The sequence below is a fragment of the Lissotriton helveticus genome, chromosome 12, assembly GCF_964261635.1.
Source record: "Lissotriton helveticus chromosome 12, aLisHel1.1, whole genome shotgun sequence".
In the NCBI taxonomy this organism is placed as follows: Eukaryota; Metazoa; Chordata; class Amphibia; order Caudata; family Salamandridae; genus Lissotriton; species Lissotriton helveticus.
Window position 1 is genome coordinate 867,445,760 of NC_136073.1, and position 22,143 is coordinate 867,467,902.

Consider the following 22,143-nt stretch of genomic DNA (forward strand, 5'->3'; position numbering starts at 1 on the left):
GGAAAAACATTCCCAAAGCCGCCGGGCGGTCCAGCACCGGGGGACTCCAATGCTTAACACAACCTCAGGCAGAAGCGGCGGTAAACAACCCGAGCCACGCCCACTGCAGCCGCCTGAGATGCCAAGAAGGCTCAGAACAATGGGACAATCACAGCCCGGCCGGACCCGGAGGAAGCATAAACGAGCAGGGGGAATGCAAGCTCTCTTTAGGCCGAGCAGACACAGCACAAGACAAACATCTCTCGACCCCATTGGATCACGGAATGTACACTTCCCACTTAAAGTGACACACCATGTCATAGTTTGTGGTGTTTGTGAACACCATCCTGGCACCCCAACAGGCGCAGTCTGAGAGCTTTGACAGAGAACTGGCACCATCTACAACCCCCCCCTACCCCCCTGAAGACCGCCACTCCATCAGTTTTAGCACCCCTTCCAACCTTACTACCTGTCCGCTTAGGCACTTTGACAAGAAACTAGGACCACTGTTGGCCATCTAGGCTAGTAACTTCTAAAGCCCTTTGAACCCTCCTTGTAAGAACAACTGAGTTCCAACAAATGCCTGGCGCCTTCCTCCCACTTCCCTCCTTTCCTGTCTACTCATCGCGATTCCCAGCGCTCTACAGGTCGCAATACCATTGGTTCTCAGGTCTACTGAAATGACCATCTCTTCAGTGTTGAAACCTTGTGGCTTGCCTCCATCACCGCAAAACAAACTATCTAAGAAATGAATTGACAAATCTACACCTTATTTATGTCCAGGTTTATCCCAGTGAGGAAAAAGATTGCCACCTGTTTCTACAATCTATATAAAAAGTTATAATGTCCTTTGGTATAATGCCCAGGCTCTAGAAGAAACGAAAAATACAAATGAATTGTGGGCTACACCTGAAATCACTGCCTTCTGCACTTCAGCTGGAAAAAAAGAGCCTTTCCTGAAAAGGCTGATATGCCCAGTTTACAATCTTTCAGGCAACGGTACATGGGGTTGCTAAACAACTAAACTGTTTTTATTCCACCTTTAATGGTCTTACAATGCACTCATGATTATGAAAAGCATTTTTTCGGTTTCTTTACGCCAGACTTGTGCTATAAAAACTAGGCCTGGGAAGAGTTCGCGAAGTTCTGCGAAGTGACAAAAAACTCAGCTATGTTCCACAAGTGGCAGAGTGCGACACGAACTGCTGTTTGCGCTGCTCTTCCTGCCGCTCGGGTAGAAATTCTACCCGAGCGGCAGCTCGCGCTCGGCAACTTAGAGTAGAGTGCAGAAAACATTGCTAACCGAGTGGAGTTCACTGCCAACGCCTAATAAAAAAAACAAATAAAAAAAAAAGTGAAAATATTTTGTGACTAAATACACAGTTGCCACCTTGTCGGTTCCAATTTGTTTTTCAGACTGCAACTAAAAACTTTGGAGGCATCTTTTAATGAAAGTGTTAGTGAGAAAGCATAAAACAGCTTCAAGAATCCTTATAAATCAACATTAATAATCCTCACTTTAGCGTCTCCGTGTTTGGGCGTCCTCACATTTTCCAAAGAATATTTACGGAAAGTTGGCTAGCGATCAAAGTTCTGTGGCTGCATCCTTCCAGAACGGTGGGTAAGGAGTGCATGTCCGGACACAGGAGCAAAACATTGTCTGGAGTTTGAAGTTTAAAGACTGTCGAGGGAATGAGTTTCACTTTTAAGGCATACTAGCCAACTTCTTTGGACTTTAAAAAACTACTGGAATATCCAAGTAGCTGGACACTGTTAAAAAGTGAAAGATTTGCATTACTGTGAAGCCATGTGTCTAACAGTTCTACTGCAAAAGGGTTTGGAAGCATTTCCTGCTCCCATAACCCTTCAAGCATAAGAACTTGTAAGGTCAGTGTGAACAAAGGTTTCCCTCTATCCGCCCGGTCCTGGTCTCAGGCGCACACTTTAACCCCTTAGCTGCGGCGGCTATTCCGCCGCATCGCTAAGGGGGAGGCGGGGCCGCGCTGCGCTCCCGTACTCATGACGGAACCGCTCCGTCACGGCCCTCGGGTGAGCTGTGCTTGTGACGGAACGGTTCCGTCACGGCCCCGCCCGCTCTTTAGAACGCTCAGCGCAGGCGCGGAATTCACGCCGCGCAGGCGCGGCGAGTGGGCAGTGACGGAACCGTTCCGTCACCAGCACAGCCCACCCGAGGCTCGTGATGGAACGGTTCCGTCACGAGCATGCAACGGGTTAATAGGACAGGGGCTAGAGTATTTCGTCTCAGACTTTGGCCTTGATGAGGTGACTTGGACCTTTCAGAGGCTGTCTTAATACGGTGGAGCGGTCAGGAAGATTTCTACATTGGACATTACAGACAACACCATTAGTGAGCGTAGGGAGTAGCTGGGAAAATGTACAACAAGATACAGATTTAAATGTCCAAGTTATAACACAAGGATTTGTGTTTGATTTCAGTCTACGAAGGAAGAGGCCAAGCGTATTAGCAACGCTAGATCAAGAATATTGGGTATAATGACTTGCTAAAGCCATCCGTTCTGGGATAGTTCTTCGGGTAAAGGCAAATAACCAAAAGTGAAATCTGAACGATGTGCATATGTGCCACACGCTGCAGCACAACACAGCACAACAAAACACAGCACAGCACGCTGCAGTACCTGTGCCGATGCGCTCCAGGGGGTTCTGCCTCAGCAGCCGGGTGATCAGATCCTGGGAATCCACGGGAAGTGCTTCATCTCCGCCGGGCCACATTATTTCATCTGAAAAATAAGGAAGAGACAGATTAAGGCAACAGCAAAAAACAGAATTTGAAACTGCGAAAAACAAACAACAGCAAGACAAGATGTTCCAAAAAAGGTAATCTACGGACCTCATGACCTATACCCCCAAAAATGTGGCTCTGAGATAATTCAGATGTCACTGGCTAAAGATGTCAGAGGGCTCAACTTAATGCATCAAGAAGGAACAATGTACCCTGAATTATAAAATGAGACAAACCGGTGGCGGATTACAAAGAAAGGATGAAGAAGAGACAGCCACCAGAGAGAAGCCAACATAGCGTACGTAGAGTAAAAAAGCTTGGACCTGCGATAGGTAATCATCAGAATTTAACCTCCCGAATATCCTTGAATCTCAGAAAAATCAGCCTATGTAATTCTGGACGTATTATATGGTGATACGGCTTCATGGAATTTATTCCACAGAGGCTACAAAGGTACTCTGTGAAGGAGTGGCGTGCAAGAGAGACTCACCACTAACCACCTGGCCAAAGAGTTCCTCTGGAGTGTCTCCAAAGAAAGGCACACAGCCGACCAGGAACTCGTAGAGAATGATCCCCATCGCCCACCAGTCCACTGGTTTCCCATAGCCCTGCCTAAATATCACCTCCGGGGCTATATATTCTGGCGTCCCACACACCTGGATAAAAAAACAAAAGTGGAAGTAATCAAGCAGAAAAATAAATAATAATAAAGAATTTTTTAGTAACTTCTGACTCTGGAAAGGTATCTGATGAATATTCTACGTTTAGAGTCGGAACACCCAAGAAGTTAGAACTAACAATGGTACATAACAAATTCATCAATTATAACATTGGGGAACAATTAAGGCATACATCATAAATTTGGAGTAAATAAACCAGAAATGTAACGCAAGTCTATCAAGTATGTATAACCCTTTTCATCACATCTGAAAACAGCACCATCCTGTTATCCCAAGTCAAACACGCTTTGGCAAATGTAACAGGTGGGGTCTTGGCAAGCTGGTGAATTGTTTATTGTAAGCACCTGCACATAAAAATTAAAAAAAGAATGCTTGCAAATTCAATGACATAAAAAAAAATAACCAGTGCATATAAATGTAACAGAACAGAATATGCGTGTCCTGGGAGACAGGTGAACTTAGACCGGCCATGAAGTGCTTACTTTCAATGCTAATCACAGAAATATATGATTGTTTCTGGAGCAAAAAGCACTTTTGGCTTTGAAACTGAAGACATAGTTGGAACACACAAGGGTGACTAAAACCGCCCAAAAAGATAAATAAAGGCATCAAATCAGTAACACCAAATGTAAGTATTGGTTCATCTGCTCCGGCACTGAAGTGTACTACTTTTTAGGCGAATGTACACATCATCAGTTTAGATGTCGTCTCACGCACACACTGCGAAAAAGCCAAAAGCTGAAGCAGGGGGATGGAAAAGACATAAGGCTGGCGAGACAGCTTAAGCTATCTCTATGCCAGACCTAAAAATAGGAAGAATACCACAGATAAAGGATGATTTAACGTGATTCTTATAGAAGGGCTTATTAAAAGACAAAACTTACTGGTAGCATTGTAGAATGTACTCAACGTACTCATAATCAAGTACAATGACCATCTGAAGCAGGCGATGGTCATTGGGTGTTCCCTGGTGTACAAATTAATATCTGGACCCAGGTTTAATTTACATTTGAAGTAACCATCCTACAAGACTCATTTACCTTCATTTAACTTTAAAATCATTCCTCTTTACTTGCAGTGCACAAGCCATTTGTTGTTTTCCTTTAGCTTCGTAACAACGCGGTACCCTTCAAGTGGACATCGTTCCATACCTGATGAAGACCCACTACCTTAGTCTCACGGTTGAAACATTGACTGGACTCACATAGACTAAATAGAAGCACCAAGTGACCTGCTTCTGACTGAGCATTTAATTCATGAAGTTACAGGGGTCTCCAGTTTCTCAGTCCCATGTGCAACTCGCACATTACATGTTTTGCTTTGAATTCTGGGATGTGCAATCTTGTTTACCTCATTATCACATCAGGGCTGCAAGCCCCAAAATGCAAAGGAAAATACTGACCTGAATTAGCTACCCATGCATGGACCTAGAAAACAAAAGCGGTCAGGAGCTAACTATAGATAACCACTGAAAAAGTACCATTCAGCACTGTCCACCCAGTCACAATAACATTATATTACCTATACACATGCATTTTTTTTGTTACATAAAGGATGGAAATACAATAACTTGTCCAATAAACGTAACCAAGATCATCCAAACATAATGTATGCCAAATGGAATTTCAGATACATGTTTTGATGTTCAAGAAACCGTACCGAGATTCAATCCGCACACCCATAAGGTAAAAAAAAAAACATATAACACATTATACCACAAGTTTGCTCACTCAGTTTCCATTCAGTCTGAAGGAGGGTGCACAAATGAATCCAGTGTCAAAGTATGGGTACCTGTTTGTCCAAAAACTCCCGAGTGTCCTTCTCGATATGCCCCTCGTACAGGTTCGTAGTCATGTTCATCAGGCCAATTTTAGAGAGTCCAAAGTCTGTCAGTTTAATGTGACCCATTGAGGTGATGAGCAAGCTGTGGAAAAAGAAGGCCAAAGCAATTTTGAGACGTCAATGAGATGGAGCGCGAGAGTAAAAAGTACATACGACTCCCTGATCAAAAGAAGTCCTCAACCTTCATCAGAAAAGTAATGCAGGTGTACGCAAAAAGCCATAGTACAGAAAGGTAGGGGTGCTCCGACACACGACTCTAAGATTTGGGACTAGAGTCGCTGCCAGTTACAGGCTGTTGTGCAGTTTATTACTGTTTTACTGTTTTTATATACTAAACAGAGATGCCACAATAATAGTTTGATTATGTCTCGCTTTGATTTAAATCTATTAAAATCACTGAATTGAATAAACCTGCCTTTCCCCAAGTTTCTCTTAAAGTTTTTTAAAAGCCATGTTACAATTGAAATGATTTAAGAGCAAACAAAAACATAGTTTCTTTAAATCAACTGAATCGAAAGAAAACAAGATTTTAGGAATACATATATGCTAGTTGCTGAAACGTTTCGGTGAAATGAACTTTTTTAGTGAGACCCAAAATGGTTTCTGTAAGCAAGTCTACACCAATTCTAAAATGGTTTATAAGTACAAAAGGTAAAAAGTTACATAACTAACAAAAATTGTGCAATTTGAGGGCATTTTAGAGTGACATGCTGTGCTTTTTTGCACCACCAAGCTACTAGAGGTAGAAAGGCATCTTATGGAAATAAACAATGTTTAAGTTTCCTCAAAATATTTTAGGACTGGATGTGGAATAGTAAGTATGCCTCCTAGATTATTTTGAGTTAAGTTGTTCTGTTCTCCAAATATTTTAGGGTTAGAGTTAGAATAGTAAACCTGTCTTCTCAGTTTTTAGAAAGCCCTTTGGTGTCCTGTGTGCGCAACTCATGGAAATAAACTCAAATACGCCAACCATTGGGTCAGGTGCTGCCTCTGTCAAAGACCCGTTAGTGGATATACCAGAGAGAAGGATGGAATGGTGAAGGAAAGGGCAGTCTGCCTGGTAGAAGGTCACATTGACAATCCACCATAATTTCTGGTACTATGATCATTAAACAAAAAAAAATACACACACAAAAACCCAATGAAATTAAACAATATTTCTTTCATCCAATACTCAAGAACAGGACATCAGGAAGGTACCCCGTTCCATAGTTATGAATAGTTTTATTAATTTCTTTGCACGTCTAATTGGCAATTTGAATGTAAAAAGGCAATATACATGGGTGCCTAATGCATCAAAACATCTGTGTATTGCCACATCCAGATTGCCTGGTTTCTACAATTTATTTTAGTTTCATTGCAATCACTTCCTTGTTCTAGGACGATGTGGGAAGGGTTTTAGTTTGCTTTTCAGCATTTGTTCCTCACAGATTCTCTTAAAGTAACTTTTATCCGTAGGACATCTTTCGCCTAACTTCTTGCAGATTATTACTCTGAAGTTTAACACAAGCGATGACTAAACCGTGTGTCAACATGATCAAACAAAGAGCTCAAGAAAAAGGGAAACATGTTATTGTATGTCCAACAACTTTTTTCATCATACAAATAAATAAATACAAAATCCAAATATACCATCTTCAGAGATGAAATCCACAACTCATTGACTACACAGAATTCATGGTGGGGTCTCTTTCTCTGCTCTTTAACCCCCACCTGTACTCACTTATCAGGCTTCAGGTCCCTGTGAACGATTCCGTAGTTATGTAGGTATTCGAGGGCAAGAACCGTTTCAGCAAAGTACATCCGGGTCATATCAACGGGAAGGGGGCCCATATTCTTCAAGAGTGTTGCGCAGTCACCACCTATCGAAACAACAGAAGTTGTGTAAGCCAAGATTGCAAAACCTTGCACACTCGCAAGGATCTTCGGTGAAAGCACAGTCTGGGCTAATAATTTATCCACATTGTATTTGGCAATGATATTTTAGGATCTGTACGTTCGCTCTAGAAAGACGTGCAAAGAAGCTACACGTAGATAGATCACTCATGAAGTGCTGTATTATCTGGAGGGAGAAGTAGGGGGAAAGTAGTAGATATTGGGTTGGAATGGCATGCGCGTTTGTGACACCCACAAATTCAAGAGTGTTCACAGAGTCCGCTCCATTCTTTTCCCACACTGGAAAAGGTTAGAAATGTAATCCGGACAAGGACAGGAGTAAAACATTTTCCAGGAAGGGAAAAGAGGGCAGAGGGGAAAAGGTCATTTGCAATCACTCAGTAGACTTTTGCAAGGGCAGGTGTCTGAATGCATATTGCCTCAAGTGAAAATGAAATTTACAAAAGTATGCTAGGAGCATGGTTTGCAAGTATACTACTGTAACCTCTTGTGAGTTCCTTAATGTTGTGAATCTACAACATTGCACAGAAATATACCTGCAAATTCACTTCTTCGACTCCAACATTCATCTACATAATTTGTTTTAATGTTTCCTATAATGATTTTATAAGGATTCGGTATTATTAAATCACACATGAAGATTGAGAAATATATACATATGGATACTAATCGGGTCTTAGTGCCAGACACTCCTTTTTCACAGATCCATACTGAAGTGCTGCCAGATGGAGCCAAATGCTTTATTCTGATGGGGGTTGGGCTTTCCTGCCAAGTGGACAAAAAAAACATGAAAACTGGTTGTCCTTGACCCAACCAATACTTTCTGGGTGTCAAGTCACTGGGACTCTAGGTCAGGACCCGGAGGCTCAGATTATGCTTAACTCTTTCATTTATTTTCTTCAGCTGCCTAATGAAAAAAATAAATTTCATCGAAAGACTACAAATCCCAAGAGTCTTTGCAGGTGGACGGAAAGCCTATTGGCCCTGCCACTCAGATTTGTGTTGGTTACCTTCCACATACTCCATGACCATGCACAGGTGCCGCCGGGTCTCGAAGGAGCAGAACATGCTGACAACAAATGGGTTCTCCGCAAAGGTCAAGATGTCTCTCTCCACAAACACCTGCTGGATCTGGTTCCGGAGCACCAGGTTCTGCTTGTTTATTTTCTTCATGGCGAAGCGCTGGCGCGTCTCCTTGTGCCGTACTAGGTACACAGCGCTGCAGTCGGGAAGGAAAACAGGGTCACACTTTGACACATCTTAGCACAAAGCTCTTCGACTTAACCACAGGTCAAGAGATTGAGTTTAAAAAGGTGTATGAGAGGGTTGGCAAGGAAGAAGAGTAAAGGGACAGAGAAATCAGAAACAAGGAATTTTGGGAGAGATAATGCTGTGAGTGGAGGGAGAGATTGTGGGTGGAGCTGTTGCATGCAAAAATGAATGAAGGAAGGGTGAGAGAGCAAAAAAGGTGGGATAGAATGTTTAAGAGTGACAGAGAGAGGTGGGAAGATAAGGAAATTAAAGGTTAGGCCTGGATAGCAGAAAGGAAGAGGTTATTGGTAGGTAGAGAATGCTTTGGTGAGCGGCATTTTCTTTGTCAAAATCATCAAACGAGATCTAGAATACTTTTGAATGTTTGATATGTAATGGTCTCCTTTGTGGAAGAGGTGTGGCGCCGCGGCCAGGGCGACTGACGCTGGAATCTGGGGACCACGGTTCGATCCCCGGCTCCGGCGGCAGATTAGCTCAGCACCATGTGACTCTGGGCAATAGCTCGCTTAATCTTCCCGACGGCCCCCAGCGCCTAGAGACCCTTACGGGTGATTGTGCGCTTTACAAATGTGGACTTTACTTACTTTACTTTACTTTCAAATACACCTTGTAACTAGTCAGAACTTGACCCAGAACTCATGTGAATTGTGCATTTCAATAATGGTTCTTAAGGCTTCAAAGTCTAGTTAACCTTCCAAAGTCTAGTTAACCTGAAATGCTATTGTGTAGTACATAGGCCAATACATAAGAGAGCTTCTATGCTGGAGGAAGCAGCACCAGAAAGACTATTTTCACTTGCCTTTTCCAAGGAATGCCAATCTCACAGCAACCGCAGTGCATAGAGTCAGCCATGGCTGACTCTATGCACACAAGAAAACAAGGCTTCTCCAGCACAAAAACCATCTACGCCAACGTCCCCACATTTTGAAACCATGCTAAAATCTGAATTTCAAAGCCTTAAAAGTTACAGCCTTTTTCAATTATATAAAGGCAGGCACTATAAAGAGAGTGGAGGACAATACAGTCAATTATATCTGCGTGAAACACCGTATGACGATGACGTTCTACAGCCTCCTGTTTGAGACGTAGGACGTGGTCTGTCGAACCATGCAAAATAATGTCCTGCTGACCTAAAATCTGTACTTCAGTGAATAAATATTTGTCACATCTTACCCGTATGCCCCATTGCTGATCAGCTTAATGGTTTCAAAATCCGCTTCGCAGGGCTTCCGTCTGGAGACAGTAGATAAAGCGCGACACTGGAAATAGAAAGCAAATAAAATTATCTGATAGCAAACACAGCAGCAGGTATATTTTTTCACAAGCATGCAAGCTGTTGGGTGTAGTCTACAGACACATGAATTTAGATGCTGATTGGAATCCTGAGTTAATACAAATTATAGTTCATTGAGGGGACCTAATATGCAGATATTTAAGTCAACCGTCCAATTTATTTGGTCACTCGTCGACTAAGTAAAGTCTTCATAACCAGGTGTCATTAGAGAGATCTCCAGAATTTTGCAGAATGCGGAAGCTCACTTCACAACCGAAGGTGGTTCCTGCAATCATACGCCATGCATACAACACTCTGAGGAGGGCCACACTATGTGTCAAACATTTTCATGTCTGAAATATGTTACAATGTAGGGATATCTCTCCAATTTCATGTATAAATGATTCAAATCTTCCTTCTGGAGCAACATATGTGTAAGGAATCATGAGTTCCTGATTCCATTAAATGAATATGCTACTTACCAGTATGCATCTGTTCTTGGCATGTAGGGCTGCTAACATTCATATCTGATGCATAGATCGCCGCCTAGTGTTGGGTCCGGATGATTGCACATTGTTGTCCTGGAAGAGTCTTCGAAGTATCACGAGATAGGTGGCTCCTCCCCTGGACTACAGTGTGCATGGGCATCGACTCCATCCCCAGATTGTTTTTAGCCATTGTGGCAGAGATGGAGTGAAACAGTGTAAAGGATGTCCATGCTAATGATGAATCTAGAGAGAGAGTATCTGCAGCCGCTACGGGCACCGGGGAGGAGGGCGGGCGATATGAATGTTAGCAGCCCTACATGCCAAGAACAGATGCATACTGGTAAGTAGCATATTCAGTTCGAGGCATGTGGGCTGCTAAATTCATATCTGATGCATAGAATACATAGCAGTCCCTCCATTAACGGCGGTTGCCCGTGCCAGCTGCAGAAGCTTGAAAAAGTGTCTTGAGAACAGCCTGTCCTACAGCTGCTTGCTGTTTTGAATGCACATCCACACAGTAATGTTTGGTAAATGTGTGTGGTGTAGACCATGTGGCTGCTCTACAAATATCCTCTAAGGGAATGTTCCCAAGGAAAGCCATGGAGGCCCCCAATTTGCGTGTGGAGTGCGCCCTTGGGGGTATTGTCAAAGTACGTTTAGCCTTTTGATAACAGATTTGAATGCACTTAACAATCCATCTGGCTATTCCTGCTTTGGAAATGGGGTTGCCTTTGTGCTGTGCTGAGAAGGCAACAAAAAGTTGTTGTGTCTTTCTAAAGTGTTGTGTTCTGTCAATGTAGTACATTAGCGCCCTCCTAATGTCTAATGTATGAAGCATTCTTTCTGCTACTGTTTGTGGGTTTTGGAAGAATGCAGGCAGGTCAATAGTTTGGTTGAGATGAAACTGTGACACCACTTTAGGAAGGAATTTGGGGTTAGTGCGGAGCACCACCCTGTTTGAATGTATTTGGATGAATGGTTCTTGGATTGTGAGCGCTTGCAGCTCACTAACACGTCTGAGCGATGTAATAGCAATGAGAAAAGCCACTTTCCATGTTAGAAATTGAATTTCGCAGGAGTGCAGTGGCTCGAAAGGTGGACCCATCAGCCTAGTGAGGACTACATTGAGGTTCCACACTGGAGCTGGTGGTGTTCTTGGAGGAATGACTCGTTTCAGTCCCTCTAGGAAGGCTTTAATGGCAGGCACCCTGAAAACAGAGAGATGCTGCCTATTCTGGAGATAAGCCGCTATGGCGGATAAGTGTATCCGAATGGAAGCGTACGCCAGATTGCATTTGTAAAGATGTAACAAATAGCAGATGATGTTAGGAATGGATGCATCTAGCGGGTTGATTTTGTTGTCTGCACAGTACATGACAAACCGCTTCCATTTAGCTGCATACCAAGCTCGGGTAGTGGGCTTACGTGCCTCCCGGATGATGTCCATGCATTCCGGAGGCAGGTTGAGGTAGCCAAATTCTAAGACTTCAGGAGCCAGATCGCCAGATTGAGCTGTTGCGGATCTGGGTGCTGAATGTCGCCATGGTTCTGCGTCAAGAGCCGGGATGTGAGATGCAGCCTTTGATGCGGTACCACGGAAAGTTCTAGAAACGTGGTGTACCATGGTTGGCGTGCCCATGTTGGAGCAACCAGGATGAGAGTCATCGAGTGTTGCTTTAGCTTTCTTGCCACCAGCGGAATGAGAGGCGCTGGGGGAAAAGCGTACGCAAATTTGCCTGACCAGTTCATCCATATCGCATTCCCTTGCGATTCTGGGTGAGGGAACCTGGCGGCAAAGCTTTGGCATTTTGCGTTTTCCCTTGTGGCAAACAGGTCTATCTCTGGATGACCCCATTGCTGGAAGTACGGGTGGAGTACTGATGGGTGTAACTCCCACTCGTGCATTTGATGGCTGTACCTGCTGAGCAGATCCGCCATCTGATTGTCCTTGCCTGGGAGGTGTTCTGCCATGAGGAAGATGTTCCTCTGAATGGCCCACTTCCACATGCTCTGAGCCAGATGAGACAGCTGTGGAGAGTGAGTACCTCCCTGCTTCTGGATGTAGTACATGGCTGTCATGTTGTCCGTCCGGATCAACACAACTTTGTTGCACAGATGTACTTTGAAGGACTTGAGCGCCTTGAAGATCGCCATCAATTCTAGGTAGTTGATGTGCAACCTCTGTTGCTGGGTGGACCACAGTCCCTGCACAGTGTAGTGGAGCACATGGGCTCCCCACCCTTGGAGAGATGCGTCCGTTGTTAGGATTATCTGTGGCACTGGCTCTTGGAACGGTCGGCCCTTGCAAAGGTTGTGTGGATTCCACCAATGCAGAGAGTTGTATGCCCGACCGGTCACCAACACTAGGTCTGTTAGCTGTCCCTGAGCCTGTGTCCACTGATTTGCCAAGCATTCTTGGAGCGGGCGCATGTGCAGCCTCGCGTGTGGGACTATGAAGATGCAGGAGGCCATCATGCCTATCAACTGCATGAACACTCTCTCTGGGAGGGAGTGTTGTGGTCTGAATTTTCGACACAGCGACTGAATGCTGTCAATTCTGACTGGGTTTGGCTGAGCCATAGCAGTCAGGGTGTTTATTGTCGCGCCCAGATACTGCCGCACATGGGCTGGTTGAAGGTGCGACTTCGGGTAGTTTAGCGAGAACCCCAGGCTGTGAAGGAGCTGAATAGTGTGGGACATGTCCGCGGCGCACTGTTTTTCCGACTTTGCTTGAACAAGCCAGTCGTCTAGGTACGGGTAGACATGTATGTTCTGTCTCCTGAGGTGCGCCGCCACTGTCGCCAGACACTTTGTAAACACTCTGGGGGCAGTAGTTACCCCGAAGGGCAGGACTTTGAACTGATAGTGCCTGTTTAGAATGGTAAACCCGAGGTATTTTCTGTGGGATGGGTGGAGTGGTATGTGGAAATAAGCATCCTTGAGGTCCAAGGTTGCTAGGAAGTCCCCTTGATTGAGCAGGGGAAGGATTTGCTGCAGTGTCAGCATGTGGAAGTGTTCTGACAGTATGTACATGTTGAGGGGGCGTAGATCCAGAATAGGTCTGAGGGATCCGTCCTTCTTTGGGATGAGGAAGTACAGGGAATAGACTCCTGTTCCTTCCTCCTCTACCGGTACGAGCTCGATTGCGCCTTTTTGCAGCATCACCAGTACTTCCTGCTGCAATAAATGCAAGTGCTCTGCCGACATAGGACGGTGTCTTGGGGGAATGTTGGGGGGAGTGGATATTAACTCTAAACAGTAACCATACTGGATAAGTTTTCTCACCCACCTGTCCGTGGTGATGGACGTCCAGACTGGCAGGAACTGCTGGAGTCTCCCCCCGACCGGAGTGGTATGGTCGGGGGGCAGTGACAGAGAGTCACTGTTTGTTGGCGGCAGAGGAGCGGGAGTTGTTGTTTCCTCTGCCTCTGCCCTTGGCACTGTTGCCTCTGTAACCCCCTCTACCCTGCTTGGGGTACGAGGATTGCGCGCCACCCCTCGCATATTGTGTTTGTTGGCCCAATTGTCCTCTGGTAACACCGCGTGCTCCTGAGCGACGAAAAGTGTTTCCCCTGAATTGTTGAGACTGAAGCGCCCCCATGGACTTAGCAGTCTCGTTGTCCTTTTTAATTTTTTCAAGGGTGGTGTCTACATCTGGACCAAACAGGGTGTCAGGATTGACGGGCTGGTTGAGGATTGTAGTTTGGATGTCAGGCTTAAACCCAGATATACGAAGCCAAGCTTGTCGCCTCAACATGACGCTAGTGTTAATCCCCCTAGCCGCTGTATCTGCCACATCAAGTGCACACTTTATTGCAGCGTTGGAGATAAGCTTTCCCTCTTGTATGAGTGTCTCGGCTGCTTCTTTAAACTCATCAGGTAGGTGTTGAAGGAGCTGTTCTAGGGTGTCGTAATGCGCCCTATCGTATCGTGCCAATAGTGCCTGCGTGTTTGCGATACGCCATACATTGGCAGCCTGCGCTGCCACCCTCTTGCCTGATGCCTCAAGCACTTTCGACTCTTTGTCTGGGGGAGGAGCTTCACCCGTTGTTTGGGAGTTTGCCCTCTTGCGGGCATTTGCGACCACCAACGAGTCCAGGGGCAACTGCCCTCGAATATATGCAGGATCTCCAGGTGCTGGCCTGTATTTTTTCTCGATACGTGGGTTCACCACCCTTGCCCTGGTAGGTTCCTTAAAGATCTCTGGGGCATGTTTAAGGACACCTTTAAGCATAGGAAGTATTTTAACTGTTCTCTCCGAGACGGAGAAAGTGTCAAATAAAAAGTCTTCTTCTACCGGGTCAGCATGCATGTCCACATTATGATTTGCTGCTGCCCGTTCGAGTAAAGCATTAAATGCAGCAGAATCCTCTGTTGGAGATGTACGTGGCCCAAAACCTTGTGGATCATGTACCACCTGATGCCCACTTTGGTCCCCAGCGTCGCCATATGAGTCCTGCTGAACATCAGGGTCATTGTCTACTGGGAAATTGTATTGGTCCTGCTGTTCGTCATCATCCCCACCTGATTGGTTGGGGGAAGGCGATGGACTCCTTCTCGGTGGAGGCAGAATAGGCTCTACAAGTAAAGGGACGTCTTGTGCCGGCCTCTTCTTCTTTAGTGGAATAACATACGATTCCAGTGGCTGGGAAGTGATTTTCCTTTTATAAAGGGTCAATTTTCCTGCGTGGGCATCGATACAATGCGCAGATTGCTCCTCAGAAGCAAGATATGGATCCGAGAGGCCTTTTGGCGTTGATGGATCCGACGGTTTTGGCACCGACGTGGTTGCGAAGGCCTTTGGGGCCACTTTTGGTGGCAGAGTGTAAAGAAGCTTGCTTGAGGACTTCTGAGGTGTGTCCACTGATTTTGGAGCCGATGGCGTGGAAGCCGTGGACGATAATGCCTTTTCCTTTATACGCTTAAGGGAGTCAGTAACCTGCTTCGTAAAGGAGGCAGAGGGTTTCGGAACCGACGGCCGATCTTCTGAGTCGTCGGTGTTGTGTGTTGTCGACGGTATTGGCGTCGACGAATCTTCGGCCGCAATGCTTTGGGGCTCTGTTGAAGGCTTTGGCGCCGATGCTGCAGATCCCGCATCCTTGTGCCGATGCGTTGAGCTAGCGGCCTTTGGTTCGTGGCTTTTAGTCGACTTTGGGTCGGCCGTGCGTTTACCGGACGGCGCCGTAGCAGCGCCCGAAGGCGTCTCAAGAGGTTTAGGTGTCCGCGCCGGAGCAACCGAGGTCGACGGCTGGTGGACGGCCTTCTTGGAGGAGGTTTCTTTGTGTACCTTCTGCGGCGTTGTCGACTCAACAGCCTTCTTCGACTTTTGTGTGCCGGAGGCCGACGGAGTCGATGAAGGAGCAGGCTTTGTTATTTTTTGTTGGACGTCGGCCATCTTAGGTTTTGTCGAGTCCGTAGGTTTCGGTTTCGATTTCGACTGAACGTCGGGCATCTTGTGTCCCGTAGGATCCGAAAGTTTCGGTTTCGGTTTCGAAACGGGCAATTGCGTCTCCGCTTGAGTGTCCGTGGCCGGGCCAGAAGGCGGGGCCGGGGAGAGCGGTGCATGGTCGTGGGTAAGGCCGTGTGGCGATCCCGTGACCTGAGCCTCAACAACGTAGACCTCGGGGCATAGCTCTTCGTCTGAGCTATCTTCCACGGCCCCATAAACTTCTTCGTCGTCCCCTACCTCCTCGAAGTATTCAAGGTCTGGGGCCTGTCCTCCGACGTATTCCTCTGGATCGGCCAGGACCTCCGTCGACGGTGGCGAAATCTGGAGATGATGGCTATCGCCTTCCTCGTCGGGGTCGCCGAAGATGTTGTCGGGTGCCGGGGTCGCTCGCTGGGCCTCAAGGCGCACCGTGCGCCGAAGCTTGAGCGTCTTCTTGGACCTGAACTTGGAGCAGGCCATGCAGTTTTCTTCGTTGTGGTCCGGCGAAAGGCACTTATTACAGACCGGATGCACATCGATGTGTGGATATTTGGATCCACAGACGGGGCAGAACTTGAACGGGCTCCGCTCCATGTTAAGTTCGTTGAATCTTGCTGCGGCGAGAAGGCCTCGATGTCCGAGGAGTTAGTCGACTCCGGAGATATCCGGCTTAGAGAGCCGGGCGACGCTCGAGACCGTACGCAAACAATACCGACGTAGGTAACGAAGGCCTTTTGGCCTTAAGATGAAAGTTTATCGGTTCCGACACGGAGCCGTCGAAACCACATCCGAACCCAATGGCGGAAAAAAACAATCTGGGGATGGAGTCGATGCCCATGCGCACTGTAGTCCAGGGGAGGAGCCACCTATCTTGTGATACTTCGAAGACTCTTCCAGGACAACAATGTGCAATCATCCGGACCCAACACTAGGCGGCGATCTATGCATCAGATATGAATTTAGCAGCCCACATGCCTCGAACTCTTTAATCTACCATGTTATCATATGTAATGCAGCTGCAACCCGGAGAAAACATCTGCGGAAGAAAACTATTTAAAATTCAGAAAGACATTACATTATTTATTTTTAATGCTACAAGCAAGACCTTCCCTTTTCCTGGAAAGGTCTGGAAAATAGTCTGCATCGGCTACCATGGAACTTTCTGCACAGGGTACATATGCTAGATCATGGTTGCTTGTTTAGCGCTTACATGGCCTTTAGGCTACTACAAAGCACTGTTAAAGTGAAGAAATGGTGCACGAGAGGTTATTATGGGATAGGAGAAGACTTAACTAGAGAATCAACATTTTGCTATCCTGGGCACACTGTCCCCCAGTCATGTACTTCATGAGCTAGGAATTAGCATGTGTAGCAAGATCCTTCTTTCACTTCCCCGCTCCCAGTGTTAGGCCCAGACAAACAACGCACAAAGACTCACATTTACATCTTGTGTGTTTGATGCCGCAGAACTGGCTAATGAGCCAGCCTTGATTTTTGCCCGTTTACTAGTTATCCCAAAGGTTCTATTTGCACTAAAGTATGCAAATAGAAAGTCACAAGTTCAAATAAGCTCTGGGTTACCTCATTCTATCATCCTGCGGAACGCATTTTGACAGAAGTTAACAGGATGAGCACCATTAATAGGGATGTATGACGGTACAACGCGTGCTTTCACAACACGTACCGTTACCACGCAGGTTTTACAACGCAAGTCGTTACAACGACTCGCGTTGGGGGGCGCTGGATAGTGAATAGTTGAATTTACAATTCCAACTCCAGTCCCCGTGGATAGTAGGGAAGGTGTTGGATAGTAAATAAAACTATTCCCTATCCTCCAGCGGAAGTCGTTGTAACGACTTGCGTTGTAAAACCTGCGTGGTAATGGTACCGCGTTGTGAAAGTTTCGTTGTAAAGGATGTTTCCCATTCATAGGGCCAATACTGGTTTTCAGGACTTTGAGCACTGGCACGATAGGGTCGATTGAAATACAGATTATCAATATTTCAATTTCCAACGTACTGCCATCAGCAGCACGTTTGTTCGCGGTGAGCCTTATTCACAACAGAACCCAGACTGAACGCAACACTGTGAAAACACGAAGTAGGAGGCAACTGCGCTCACCTCAGGAGGGTCATCCAGCTCAGGGGGAAATGAGTTTCCATTGTCATAAATGTCATCAAACTGAACCATTTCTGTAATAAATAAAGAAATAAACGTAAAGAAAGGCAGCACTCAGTTGATAGTCAAGTAGAAAATTCACTCACTTCTCCCTGCCTCTGTGTTCTGGTTCAGTAAAAAAACAAATTAAAAAACACAAAAACACTCATAGTATTCTAAGATGCCTAAAGAAGGACTGGGGCATGTAAATGGTAAGTGGCCTTTGGTACTGGTGGTTGTGCATTACGCAGCAAAGTAACGCAATTGGTTGTAAAGCGTCCGCCTTTCCGGCAGTTGCCAGAATTCTTTTTTGCAAATCTCGCTACAGTGGATGGTCCCTTTAAGCTTCTGTTGCACCCAGACTACCCCGCTGGTAATTTGTAGGGAGCAAAAAGCTGCAAACATCAGCAGACTACTGACAAAAGTGCCAAAACTCATCACAGCTGACCACATACCCATCCCAAGGGGGTCTCACCTTCAAGAGGGTCTTTGTTGAGTCCCAGTTGGCTGATAATGTACCGTGGGAGACTGTCCGTTTTGATCCCTTCACCGACCTTGGCCTGACCTTCCGCTGCTTCCAGCAGGTGGTAGAACTCTTCTGGGTCAAACTCCTAAAAAGACAAAGAACTACCGGGTTAAATCCAAGAATCGCTACGGAACTGCTGATGTAGAACACGTTACTTTAGGATTAACCTCAGATCAGAAGAGAGAAACCATCAGATATCCCATGGTTTCTTGTGTCTGTATCAGGATGTAAAAGGTCACTTTGAGAAAGCCCAATCCACTAAATAAGGAGGAAAAATGTTTGTATTTGTGACCACTGCTGAATACGTAAAACCAGCTCACTTGTAGTGGCTAGAAATATCTTTTTGAAAGAGAAGGGACCAGAAAGACTGATCTAGGATTGCAATGTGGCTAAGAGAGGAAGCTGGAACTAGAGCTTGCAGGATTTGCTGATAAATTTACCAAATAAACTGTATCTGGGCCAGTAGATAGCACACGTAGCAATGCTGAGCAGGATCCAACTATCCAGTCACAACATGCTACCAGGTTATTCGATTATATATATTTAATGTCAAACTATAACAACAGGCTCTGGAAAAGAGGATGCCAAGCGACTAGTACAGTTGAGGAAATGCAGGAAGGAAACAAGGCTTACTCCCTAGAGTTTCAGGCAAAGAGGACCACGTCCAAAGAAAAACAATTGAGAAAATCAGATTTTATGAGTCTTGTTTTTATTTGAGGTGGCACAAGGGTGGGGTCGCTTCTAACAGGTGGGGCAGGTGGTTATCGTGGGTGGGAGATTCAATGATGGCAAAAAGAGAGCTGCAGACGAGTGGCGAGTCACGAAGCGAGATACAACTGCTAAGTTGGAAGAAGGAGGGGTACAAGGGAGAGCAGATTCTACTGCATGAGAAGGTCGGACCGAAACAGTGGATTAGAGACCATATCAGTGTTAGAAAAGTTGTAATTATAACAAAAATAACAATGTTAATAGAATGATACCTACTGTGTGGGAGAAGGAAGTGACATAGGTAAACACAACTACCAGAGGTGCCCTGGAGCTCCCTACTGAAAACCTTAAAGGCCAAGAAACGAAAGCTGCAAGGACTTCTGGGGGGAAAGGGAGCAATGAGCTTCAGCTAACATGATTCAGTCTTCAGCACCACGACATCAAGGCAAAGCAGAGAGCGCGCTCTCTGGAGCAGGTGACGTGAAGCAGAGACATTCGTATGAGTGTCTAAGATGTGGAATGACAAATCCATGAAGTCTGTACACTGGTATCACCCTCCTACATGCTTAAGCTATGCAAACCTGGGCAAATGATTTTACCACTGGAGCCTCAGTTCAATTATCTGAAAAGTGGCTGCCGCGATCAGTATCCAAAAGGCTGGTAGCATTGCTAAATAAACCTAAAAGAGTTTCCTTTACAAACTCTGTTACACAGGGTACTTTACTACATTACTTGGTCAACATGAATCAATTTGAAGGCTGCAAACAACACTGTGCAGGAATGGTTCTCCTTTTACTAGCGGTGCAAATGTCTATATTCTCTTTTTAGGCCCCACCCACCCATTCAACCCTGTGGCACATACATAGGTCGATTGTTGGCTCACCAGGCACTCCAGCAGACGTGCAGGGCGTGCGATGACGATTAGCACTTTCCTCACGAGCTGCACGATGTAGGTGACTTCTTCGCTCTCCGACCGATCGCAAGCCTGTAAGAAAACAAGAAACAGCAGCCTGGCATCAGATCCAGCCCCTGAAAAATATGGCATGTAGTATCCCCTGGATTTCAGTTTGGTGAGAAGTGGTTGCCCAATGCTGAGGGGTGTGCAAGTTCTGCTCTTCTTGGGACATTTGCCACTGACGGATTCTGCACATGAACCAACACATGGTGTGTGAAACATGCCTAGTCGACAACTTTGAACTCCTTCTGTTGAGAAGGTTATCTTGAGTTGTTATGACATCAAATTCTCCCTGATTTTCCTTGCTCTGCTGGTGTATGCATACAATGCGAACAAAGCTGAGAATCAACGGAGAGCTGTATCCCTTACAAAGCTTCTCGCAGCCGGGTGCCAAGCTTTGACTGTTAGATTTATTATAATCTAAAATAAACTTCTCTGACCTTGAATTTGATATGCTTGCAGGCACCCGTCATACATTAAGCACAAATGGAGCTTGGTAACTTAATCCTGGATACTGAAGTGTATTACAAACACAATAGATCTATCTGTTACAAGAAATTCAGTTAAGTCTTTCACATATGTTTAATGGCTAATCCCGGGCGTTAACCCAGTAGAAGGTCTTAAGAAACCTTTTCTTGGCAGAAACATGTAGTTTCTGACTAAGCAGCACGATTAACAAATCAGATTGCTGGAAAGATGATGGAGGGGGTAGCACCATTCCCTTCTAAGAACTGATAGTTCAAGTACAGTGTGTTTTCTGAGGGCGCACCAGCTATTCAGGTTACCACTTGCTGTTCCGATGTCATTTAACACAAAAAAATCGAAATTTTGAGATCAGTGAAACATGTGTATAATCAAGAACAAATCATTGCAGGTTCAGCTGAATTACCTGGACTATGCTTTACTCTTCAGCATCAATTATTTTAAAAGCCTGCCCAATGTGAATTTAGAAGTTTAGTTAAAAGTTCCATTTTATAGAGAATGACAAGATTAAATGCTGCACATAGTGAATGGTTAAAGGATTGTTCCCACAGCCACCTGAAAGCCAGGATGCATACATTTATTTTGAATTAATTCACCTCATACAAGATCGTGCAAAGCCTTGCAGAAGGCCAGTACCGCGCATCACATATCCTGGATAGCTAGTCACAAGTGCATGCCTTTATTACCTTGTCCTGCAAACTCTTCCTATTCCTCTAGCCTTCGAAAAAGGGCAAAATAGTTTTAAAAAGCAACAGTCATAAGGCTAACACTTTCACCACCACCCACCTAACCACTCTTTTGGACTGAGCTCCTTTCCAAACGTAACTTCTTTTCAAGCTCCACCATAACTGTCTCGATTATGAGCTCAGATCAGTTTACCTTCTCGTTTATGGGAAAGTACTCCATGTTTCCCTCATCCATCTAGTTCTCCTATGTGGCCTTGGTAATGGGATGGGATGTTACAAATCCAATTAAAATATATAAAAATAAAATGGAAGGTAATACTAAAGATGCGAGTCCATAATGTTCATGAAGCCATTGTCATTGTACATGCCGGTTTCTAAATTATGCGCAGTGCGGTAGTACTTAGAAGCTGTAACATGCATGAACCCTCCACAGTGTCCGCTGGTATGATCCCAGCCATGCTAGGTAAGACCGGCCAATTATAATGCTCCCTACTGACCCTTCAAGCACCTCACCTGCCCTAAAGCAATGTTATCGCACCAATTACGCCCCAAAATGTGGACCAATGATTTTTGTCCAAGCACCAAGTTAATGGGATTTCACACAAACATCACATGGCAAACCTTAAAAAACAAAAATTATCTTCAAAGCATAGGAGCTTTGGAACTATTTCTGTAGGAGTGCTGCAGCGGGTTTGCTATAATGACAACAGAGGGTGAAGCAGCATCCTATTTAGTTATGTATTCAATCATTCAATCTTTTGCGGCACCTCGTTAGTATAATGGTCAGCAACCCCGCCTGTCACTCATTCAATCGTTGTAATTCGAGAAAGAGCAGTGTCTCAAATTATTAATATCTTACTTGAATGACCATTACTGGCAACCAGGTAAGAATCATTAAAATTATGGAATTAGGAATCTTCCCTCCAAACGGGCACCATATTTCTCTAATTTATTTTACTGCCCTTTAGTTCTATTACAAGTATTTCCAGGCCGCGTTCTCTTCCAGATT

General features: G+C 45.3%; 1 protein-coding gene across 8 annotated transcripts in view; it reads right to left on the reverse strand.

Annotated features, from left to right (window-relative positions):
* The window catches only part of MAST3 (microtubule associated serine/threonine kinase 3), a 174,207-nt gene that overhangs the window by 34,027 nt on the left and 118,037 nt on the right, over positions 1-22,143 (reverse strand). For 4 of the 8 annotated variants that reach the window (XM_078668273.1, XM_078668271.1, XM_078668277.1 and 1 more), the window contains 9 exons: positions 19,894-19,995; positions 18,252-18,387; positions 17,741-17,811; positions 9,604-9,689; positions 8,169-8,377; positions 6,986-7,124; positions 5,212-5,344; positions 3,231-3,396; positions 2,637-2,738 (listed from right to left, as the gene is read on the reverse strand). In XM_078668273.1, coding sequence (XP_078524399.1) covers positions 2,637-2,738; positions 3,231-3,396; positions 5,212-5,344; positions 6,986-7,124; positions 8,169-8,377; positions 9,604-9,689; positions 17,741-17,811; positions 18,252-18,387; positions 19,894-19,995 — 1,144 coding nt within the window. Of the gene's footprint in view, positions 1-2,636; positions 2,739-3,230; positions 3,397-5,211; positions 5,345-6,985; positions 7,125-8,168; positions 8,378-9,603; positions 9,690-17,740; positions 17,812-18,251; positions 18,388-19,872; positions 19,996-22,143 lie in introns of all 8 variants that reach the window. The other 4 variants (XM_078668272.1, XM_078668270.1, XM_078668274.1 and 1 more) reach the window with 1 other exon arrangement.